At 41.2% G+C, this 10,597-nt stretch overlaps 2 protein-coding genes across 3 annotated transcripts in view; one reads left to right on the top strand and one right to left on the bottom strand.

Moving 5' to 3' along the window:
• Positions 1–10,597, top strand: part of COG5 (component of oligomeric golgi complex 5) — a 138,936-nt gene that overhangs the window by 22,016 nt on the left and 106,323 nt on the right. The gene's annotated exons all lie outside the window — the stretch shown is intronic.
• Positions 1,934–3,269, bottom strand: GPR22 (G protein-coupled receptor 22). Its single transcript, XM_070754680.1, has one exon. The coding sequence runs from the start codon at positions 3,267–3,269 to the stop codon at positions 1,971–1,973; it is 1,299 nt and encodes a 432-aa protein (XP_070610781.1). The 3' UTR covers positions 1,934–1,970.

The following is a 10,597-nucleotide window of genomic DNA, read 5'->3' on the forward strand; positions in this document are numbered from 1 at the left end:
TGTGTGTGTCCGAGCGAGATTTGCCTTCTGCGCATGCACAGGAAGCAAAATCTTGCGAGAGGACGTGTAGACGTGTGAGATTTGGGTTATTTGGGATGATCTTTTGTGTCTGCTCATGCGTCGGCGCATCCTCTCACCAGATTTTGCTCTGTGCATGCGCAGAAGCCAAATCTCGCTCCAATGCGCATGCGGCACGCCGAGGAAGCGGAGCTCCACACACAGCACACCGGTAGCGGTGGTAAGTGCAATTCGCTCCTGACATCGGGCCAATCACCAGGAGACGGTGAGTTCGAGTCCTACCGTAGCCATGTAAGCCAGCTAGGTGACTTTCTCTCAGCGCAACACATTTCACAAGGACTGTGCTTGTAGGGAAAATATCAGGAGGAAAGTGTGTTGGGTACGTTCGGTTATTTATAAAAACAATAAAGGCAGGATACAAATAAATAAATATGATTAATGTGCAATAGATAGCAGCCAAACAACCTTGGCTTTTCTTGCTGTCTTGGACTGAGGTTTTTCATTTGGCAAAAATATAGTTTGGCTCCAACTTGCTTAGAAATAGGAACAAGCAGTTGAGCAGTGTATAAACACGCAAATTCATTCCTGTTAGCCAAACAGAAATTTACGAAGAATTAAAAATAATTACCGTTTAGAAAATTCTTATCGTACATTAGTCTTTCAATTACTTAAAATAATTTCTCTCTGGCTGAGTTTATATACTTATATATAAAAATGGGGGTGGGGGTGGGAATTATAATACCCTTCTGATGAAAATTATTTGCAAAGACATATACAGTGGTACCTCTATTTACAAACTTAATTCATTCCATGACCAGGTTCTTAAGTAGAAAAGTTTGTAAGAAGAAGCAATTTTTCCCCACAGGAATCAATGTAAAAGCAAATAATGTGTGCGATTGGGGAAACCACAGGGAGGGTGGAGGCCCTGTTTCCTCCCAGGAGATTCTTAGAGAGGCCCACGGAGGCTTCTCCCCACCTTTTCCGGCCCTGTTTCCTCCCAGGAGATTCCTAGAGAGGCCCCGTGGAGGCTTCTCCCTGCCTTTTCCGGCCCTGTTTCCTCCCAGGAGATTCTTAGAGAGGCCCCACGGAGGCTTCTCCCTGCCTTTTCCGGCCCTGTTTCCTCCCAGGAGATTCTTAGAGAGGCCCCACGGAGGTTCCTCCCTGCCTTTTCCGGTCCCGTTTCCTCCCAGGAGATTCCTAGAGAGGCCCCGTGGAGGCTTCTCCCCGCCTTTTTTGGCCCTATTTCCTCCCAGGAGATTTCTAGAGAGGCTCCACGGAGGCTTCTCCATGCCTTTTCCGGTTACAGTTTTGGGGGCTCGGGTTTGTAAGTGGAAAATGGTTCTTAAGAGGCAAAAAAATCTCAAACACCCAGTTCTTATCTAGAAAAGTGCATAAGTAGAGGCGTTCTTACAGAGGCACCACTGTATTGTGGCTAAAAATAATAGTGAACTTACAAAGCTGGTGGTTACTTGGGCACATAGTTATAATGTTAAGATTATAATTATAATTGAGAAAAACCTTTTAGTTTATTATCAGAGACCTGAACACTGGGCCTAAATAAGCGTCGAATAGGCCTTACTGACGTGCACTATTTCTCTGGCCCAAAGTTTAAAAACAAAGCTTTACATATTTACAGCAAAAGAGACTTTTTAAAAAAAAAAAACGTGAGCACTATTTTAAGGCTTTTCTTGTTAGAAAATATTTACTTCAAGGTATATTGGAGGACAGAGTGTCGACAAAATTATAACCATGGTTTTACAAACTGCCATGCAACACATGTCTCAAATAATGAGGAAAATAAATACACCATTTCTGGTCTGTCTGAAACGCACGTCTGGCTTATATTTTATATTTATATTGTTTGTTTTTTTAAAAAATCTCTGTATTTGGCAGTCGTGGTTTATCCTTGATTCCCCTCCCCCCCCTTAAATAATCCAGCGGATAATGCGAATCTAGTCCGTAACGACTTGAGGTACTAAACACTTCTGCCTCACTTCGTTGTCGTCAAAAGTGATGGCCTTACTTCTCTTGGGCTCGATCCATGAGTTGTGTATCACAGCACTGTTCGGAATCGGGTCGGCTTCCACGATGGAGACAACGCGCTTCTTCATTTTGCTTTTCAACACTTTTTGGAATTTCTGTCTGGTGAAGGCGTACAAGAGAGGGTGGAAGATCGTCGTCCCGTAGGCCATGACCAGGAAGCACAACCTCAGCTTTACCAAAAGGTCACTGGGTCCCAAACATAAAATGACCGTGTTTAGAACGGTGATTGGTGTCCAACAGAGAAGGAAAGTGGAAATGATCAACAGTGACATGCGGAAGACTCTTTTCTGCCGCTCTCGGCGCTCCCGGTGTCTCTTCACCGCCCGCCGTAGAGCGATGATAACTGAAACGGAAGTCCTTACGCCGAAAACCACGTTCCTCCCTCCGCTGGCATGCGGCGCTTCGGCGGGTTCCTGTTGGGTGGCCAAGGAAATGGTCTTCTTTTTGGCTTTCTTCTTCTGCGCGGTGGAAAACCTGGTGCCGATGCGGATGTTGAGCGCCTGAAGTATTTTGCTGTACGTGATGAGCATCACCACCACCGTGAAGAAGAAGGTGGGGATTTGCACCAACAGGTGATAGTACATGCCCAGTTCGGTGTGGTACTCGTTGGCGCTGACGCACAGCAACGTCTTGTTTTCCCAAGTGTTGGTGCTACGGGAGCTGAAGAAGTTGACCTCGATGAAAGGGATCAGGAAGGAGAAGAAAGAGACCACCCAGATCGACGTCATGAGCATCACGGCCCTGCCCATCGTCAAGATGCGGTTGGCGGGCTTCACCGAGATGTCGTAGCGGTCCAGCGTGATGGCGAAGACGTTGATGGCGGTGGAGACACTAGCGAAGGACACGCACGCCTCATGGAAGCAGCAGATGAGCGCCGAATTGTTCTCCAGCGGGAGGAGGAGGATGACGGTGGTCAGCGGGATGCAACCCAGGCAGATGATGACGTCGAGAACGTGAAGGTTCATCGTGATGATGTTACTGACCGAGTTGATCAAATTGGATTTCATACAGTAGAGTACCAATACGGTGAGGTTGCTGCCCAGCCCGAGAACGATTTCCAACATGAGGAATCCGGTGAGGGAAACTTGGAAACTCAGCGGATAAGAGAGCGGCTGGTACATTTTGGGATCAGAGTCACTGACGGCATCATGGACAGTAATGTTAGATTCAGACTGCATGTTGGCTTCTGGGACAGAAGAGAAACACATCCTTTCCCCCACGTTTCGTTTGCTCTGAAAGAAAAGAGTGAAGTTTAGGAAGTGGATCTATTTTCACTCTTTTTTTCAAACTTTACTGATCTGCAGAAAATAATTTCTTTGGTTTTCCCCAGCAGATATACACGGCTACCTGGTTTCAGAAATTAGAGGTGGCACAAAAGAAATGCTACCTTTTTTCAAAAGAAAAAAAGACAAGGGTATGTTTAACAGTTGGGGGAAAGATCAAAAGCAACATGAGAAAATATTATTTTACTGAAAGAGTAGTGGATCCTTGGAACAAACTTCCAGCAGACATGGTGGATAAATCCACAGTAACTGAATTTAAACATGCCTGGGATAAACATATATCCATCCTAAGATAGAATACAGAAAATAGTATAAGGGCAGACTAGATGGACCAGGAGGTCTTTTTCTGCTGTCAGACTTCTATGTTTCTATGTTTATGTTTCTAACATATTTAAAGAATATATAAATATGTTAAAGGGTTAAATAAGGTCCAGGAGGAAAGTGTTTTTAATAGGAAAGTGAACACAAAGACAAGGGGACACAATCTGAAGTTAGTTGGGGGAAAGATCAAAAGCAACATGAGAAAATATTATTTTACTGAAAGAGTAGTAGATGCTTGGAACAAACTTCCAGCAGACGTGTTTGGTAAATCCACAGTAACTGAATTTAAACATGCCTGGGATAAACATATATCCACCCTAAGATGGGCAGACTAGATGGACCATGAGGTCTTTTTCTGCCGTCAGACTTCTATGTTTCTATGTTTCTATAAGGAGCTCATTTGTGGTACATATTAAAAGCTTGCTTGAATTCCATGTTTAGGGAAGGTAGGTAAATGATAGCTAGGATGCTAGATGGATGGGTGAATGGATGGATGTATAGAAGGCAGGCAGGCGATAAATGGGTAGGTAGATGGATGGATGATGGATGGATGGATAGATGATAGGGGTGGGTAGAGAGAGACAGAGACAGTGATGGGGAGAGAGAGAGAATCATACAGACAGACAGATGTGTGGGTAGGCGGATGGAGGGATGATGGAGGGATGAGTGGATGGATGGATGATGGTTGGGTGGGTAGGTGGATGGATAGATAGATAAGTTGGTAAGTATACAGGCAGGCAGGTAGGTAGATGGAGGATTGATGGATGGGTAGGCAGATGGATGGTAAGAAAGAGAAAAGAAAAAGAAAAAGAAAGAAGGAAGGAGAAAGGAAGAGAGAACGAAGAAAGAAAGGAAGGAAGGTGAAAGGGGAAATAAGAAAGAAAGAAAGAGAGTGAAAGAAAGAAAGAAAGAAAGAAAGAAAGAAAGAAAGAAAGAAAGAAAGAAAGAAAGAAAGAGGGAATTATTGTGGAGTAAATGTCCAAGAAATAACTTTTCTTCTTTTTCCCTCTGGAAGAAAACTGTATCTTGATTTCTTAAAACTGATCTGCATGCCTTTTGACTGAAAACCAGGGTGAGATATATAAAGGCCTTTATCAAATAACTATAAACCTTACTTTTCATTAATAACTTCAATTCCTACTAGGAAAGTACCTGCTTTGGCTATATATTTCACTGCATTAAAATACCTACAACTGTAAATGTACGTGTGTGTGTGTGTGTATATATATATATAATGTTACAATCCAATATTAGTAATTAAAATAAGCATCATAAATACCTAATGCTCAGTTGTATTGTTTTATACCGTTGCCTTATAAATATACTGTATTTTGGGGAGTATTCCCTTCAAGGAGATGTTTAATTGCAAGCAGGGTGTGCATTTATATTGACAAATTATGATTGAAGTTGGATTAAGCAAAAGAGCACACCATATTTTTGTTTCCTAATTAGGGAGTTTCCTAATTTTTTATAGTTGATCTGTTGTCCAGTGTGTGAAGTAGGTGATATACATTTGTCCATTTGTTCTAAAGTCGAATGAAAAAGCCAGGGCCTTAATATGGTGAAATAAAAAAATGTCAACATTAGACCTTAGGCCAGGGGTCTTCAAACTTGGCAACTTTTAAGACTTGTAGACTTCAAATCCCAGAGTTCTCCAGCCAACTGGCCACACCTTCAGCTTTTTATTATAATAATATGAAATATTTCTATCAGATGCCTGAAAACAACTTTAAAAAAAATATGCTGAGGCTATTAAATTGGAGCCCTCTAAAGTTTGTTTATATTTTGATCCCACTGAAATCAAGACCTGTATACTGCACGAGTCAAAAAGAGGCCTGTGAAAAGATTGACTGACCCCTCGCATCCTGGACACAAACTGTTTCAACTCCTACCCTCAAATCGTCGCTACAGAGCACTGCACACCAAGACAAGTAGACACAAGGACAGGTTTTTCCCGAACGCCATCACTCTGCTAAACAAATAATTCCCTCAACACTGTCAGACTTTTTACTAAATCTGCACTTCTATTTCTACTAGTTTTTTCTCATCATTCCTATCATCCTTTTCCTCCCACTTAGGACTGTATGACTGTAACGTGTTGCTTGTATCCTAACATTTTTATTAATATTGTTTCCTGATTGCTTATTTGGCCCCTGTAACAATCATTAAGTGTTGTACCTCATGATTCTTGACAAATCTATATTTTCTTTTCACTGAGAGCACATGCACCAAGACAAATTCCTTGTGTGTCCAATCACACTTGTCTATGATCTATTCTATTCTATTCTATTCTATCCTCTCCTATGCTATACTATACTATACTATACTATACTATACTATACTATACTATACTATACTATACTATACTATTCTTATTCTTATTCCATTCCATTCTCCACATTCTATTCTATTCTATTCTAATGGTCACTAAGTGATCTGTTGTAAATCAAGGACTCCTTGTATGTATAATTTTGCAAAAGACAGCTTTGATTTACATTTATTTATTTATTTTATTTATTTATTGGATTTATATGCCGCCCCTCTCTGAAAACTCTGCCATTCTTGTTCCAACAATTAATATTAGTACAGGGAGTCCTTGACTTACAACTACAGTATTTCGTTTAGTGACCGTTCAAAGTTATAACGGCCCTGAGAAAGGTACGACTTACAACTGTTTTTCACCCTTATGAGTGTTGCTGCGTCCCCATGGTCACATAATCAGAATTCAGATGCTTGACAAATGACTCACAGTTACGACGGTCACAGTGTGGTGCCTGGTGACACGTGATTCCCCTTTTGCGACCTTCTGTCAGTGGGGAAGCCAAATTCACTTAATGACCGCATTACTAACTTACCAACTGCAATGATTCGCTTAACAACTGAGGCAAGAAAGTTCCAAAAAGTCACTTAACAAATATCTCACTTAACAACAGAAACGTTGGGCACAATTGTGGTCGTAAGTCGAGGTTCAATGAAGATAAACCAAAGGAATGACACATTGGAAGCATTACAATAGTCTGAGGTGATTTTTTTAAAGGAAGGGATTTCTTCACATTGTAACTTGGGGCGTAAAAATAAACACAGAATAACCGTGACTTATCGGCACTTAGTGAGGGCTTAGTCACGACAATAGTCATACTAAATGTGCCGTAAATTGTGTTGTTTTTTCCTGGATGACAAGAAACAGAGAGAAAGAGAGAGAGAGAGAGAGAGAGGGAGGTGTAATCCATGGCTTAACAACCACAATTAACCTTAAAATTTCTAAGTGAGACATTGGCTAAATTGAGTTTTGCCCGCTTTTATGACCTTTCTCTCCTCGGTTGTTAAATGAATCACTACAGGCAATAAGTTAGTAACCCAGTTGAATAAGTGAACCTGCCTTCCCCATCGACTCTGCTTGTCGGTAGGTTGCGAAGGTGGATCCCGTGACCCCAGCAACAGTCGTAAGTATGAGTCAGCTGTCTGAGTTTTGATCACGTGACCAGGAGGATACCGCAAAGATCGTTTGTGAGGGGGGGAAACGGTCATCCGCCGCTTCTTTTCAGCACCGTGGTCACTTTCGAACAGTCGCTAAACGAACTGTTGTAGTAAAGTCGAGGATGACCTGTAGTAAAATTGGAGGAAATAAAGCGAGCAATAAACCCAGCGAGGAGGAGCTACAAAGAGAAGCCTCACAGAAACGGAAAAATCTCCACGGGCCAAAGCCTTCAGCTTCAGGAGATTAAACATCGAGCGGTTATCAGGCACCAGCTCCAGTTAAACAAAAGCACCAAATATGACAAGGGAGAAGGCCATTAAAATGAAATATATTTCTTGAGCTCCGCTCTGTTCTTCGGCGAATGTTAAACAACGGGTCGGGTGCAGGAAATCTCTGACCTTACCTGAATTGGCTTGCCTCAAGGGCCTTTCGGCTGACAATAACAGCTTGTCGTGAGTTCACACATGGTGTCGTTGACAGGGGGGTTTTGACAGGCGTTTTGGCCCAGGCGACGCCAAAAAAACTATAGTGCCTGGCTGGCGCAATATTTTATTTTCCCTTCATTTCAAGAACTTTCCAGCCGCCGTTTCGCCACAAATCCTCGACACCCCAAAAACCCCTTAAAATTACCCGATAAAAGTTCGACGCAACCGATGGTGTTGGAGACACATCGGTTTTCGTTGGCAAAACACCAGCGGAGATAGCAACACCTTTGTCGATGCTTCATAAATCCATATCCTTTGGGAGGGCGGGCACTATTGTTTTTTGTTTTTTGTTTTAAAGAAATCCCTGAAGTTGCAGAAAAAGTAAATTAACCAGCTTCAAAGATTTATTCCGATGTCCTCCGAAGGCTTGGAGAGTCCTTAGGCCGCAGCGACCAGTTTTAGAGAAGAAATTGACGCCGTAAATATTAATACCGGTTCTGCGTTTGCCCGATAAGTCAGGGACCACATTTATCCCACGCATAGTTTCCGTAAACTGTTAGTCCTTGTAAGTGAGGGACCCAAGGAGCACAATCCCGAGATAGGAAATTAATTTGGAATTGTTTCTGGATTTGTTGGCTTTCCTTTTGCAATCTAAAAGCTTGGCTGTCCCTTCGCTCCCCGCTTGCATTGTGCTGTATTGTAATTCCACCTGTTAGGAGGGATTCACAATTGGATCTTAGTGAGGAAATCGTTGCGTTAACGCTTCCATTTGGATGGATACTTCTCGCTAAGCCGCTGCACTAATCCGTCGTCGCGCAAATCGTCCCTCGGGTCTCTCCGTTCCTCTCCTCTTTCGAAGCCTGTCAAAATATAAAAGACATAATTCCAATATAAGCGCATCTTGCAAACCGCCTAGAGACGTATTGTTCACGCTGGTGTTAACCGTATATAGGTGCACTGATGTGCCTATCGTCCCCTGTCCAATTGTCTTTCCTTATCTCATATATCATATATATTCTCTCCTCATCTATATATATATCATATATATTCTCTCCTTATCTCTTATATCATATATATTCTCTCCTCATCTATATATATATCATATATATTCTCTCCTTATCTCTTATATCATATATATTCTCTCCTCATCTATATATATATCACATATATTCTCTCCTTATCTCTTATATCATATATATTCTCTCCCTCCCATCTACTTTTCTTCTTTTTACTTTCTATCGTTATATATATTACTTAATGTCTATTCTCTTCCATATGTATTGTATATTGGACAAAGAATAAATAAAAAAAATTAAAAAAAACAAGCCTGAGTCAATCGTGAAAACCTTTTTTTGTGTGTGGGGGGAAGTGAGGGTTTAAAATTTTTTTTTTTAAAGAATAGATCCAAGTCTTAATCCGAAGAAAGCGAATCCGTGACAAATATTATCTCCCATCGCTCCCAAAGCTACGCGAACCACGCGCAGTGCCTTTTTTGGGTGGTGGGTGTGAGAAGTGGGTGGGAAGATGGCGAGATTTAAGAAGATCAAAGCGCTTTCCAAATTAGGGTGGGTTTGTCTCCCCCGCCCCACTTTACAGATCTGGATCTTTTAAATTGGATGTGTTTTAAAGATGGCATTGAAAACCCGGAACGGCAGCGGTAGGGCGGGCTGCAATGTAAAAGATTCGGACATTTTAACCCCCCTGTTTGCCCACCTACCTTTTCAATCCCTACCTGTATATTTCTTACTTGTGTTTGGGTTTTTTTTCAAATGTGCCTTCGGTCACGAAGCATTTAAAGAACAGTGCACCGAGAAACCGAGCCTCACTTTTCCCATCCAGCTGTTAAAAATTTGCTGTTACGATCCAGCTTCTACACAGCTGCCGGTGGAAGGTTAGAATAGACGAGTGGCTGTCTAATAATTTGACGGAAGCCCCCCTTTTTTTTAACCATGCAGGGGAATACCTGACAGCTAGAACTCAAACCGCACGCTCTCCGAAGAGCATTTTGCCCACCCAACCACCCCTAAAAAACCCTTTGCATATTTTCTAGCTCTCCAAATGAAACATGAAATATTGACAGACGTGGTAGATAAATCCACAGTCACTGAATTTAAACATGCCTGGGATAAACATAGATCCATCCTAAGATAAAATACAGGAAATAGTATAAGGGCACACTAGATGGACCATGAGGTCTTTTTCTGCTGTCAGTCTTCTATGTTTCTATGACAGTCATGTCAACCTTATGGGCATCAATCAAACAGAAGCCATCAAGTCAAAGCAGAATTTAAACTGAACTTAATACTGTACATACATACATACATACATACATACATACATACATACATACATACATACATACAAGCATACATACATAATGTATACAACAAACTTCCAGCAGACGTGGTTGGTAAATCCACAGTAACTGAATTTAAACATGCCTGGTATAAACATAGATCCATCCTAAGATAAAATGCAGGAAATAGTATAAGGGCAGACTAGATGGACCAGGAGGTCTTTTTCTGCCGTCAATCGTCTAGGTTTCTATGTTATTATTATTATTTATTGGATTTGTATGCCGCCCCTCTCCGCATGTTTCTATAATGTGTAGGTATATATTTATACGTATGCATATAGCCTGTGTATATGTGTGTTGTTGTTGTTGTTGTTGTTGTTATTATTATTATTATTATTATTATTATTAATTGGATTTGTATCCTGCCCCTCTCCGAGGACTCGGGCCAGCTCACAACATATAAAAATACAATTCTGAAATCCAATAACAACTAAAAACAAACAATCTAAACCTCCAATTTAATTTTTTTTTTTTTAAGCACCAGTCATTTCTAATCCACCAGCATACATTCCATTCAATCCAATCTACCTTCATTCATAGTCTACGGAGTCTACGGAGAGGGGCGGCATACAAATCTAATTAATAATAATAATAATAATAATAATAATAATAATAATAATAATAATAATAGGCAGGGGCTGATGACTAGTTATGTATGCGTTTGGGTAGATTT

This window comes from Erythrolamprus reginae, chromosome 6, assembly GCF_031021105.1.
Source record: "Erythrolamprus reginae isolate rEryReg1 chromosome 6, rEryReg1.hap1, whole genome shotgun sequence".
In the NCBI taxonomy this organism is placed as follows: Eukaryota; Metazoa; Chordata; class Lepidosauria; order Squamata; family Dipsadidae; genus Erythrolamprus; species Erythrolamprus reginae.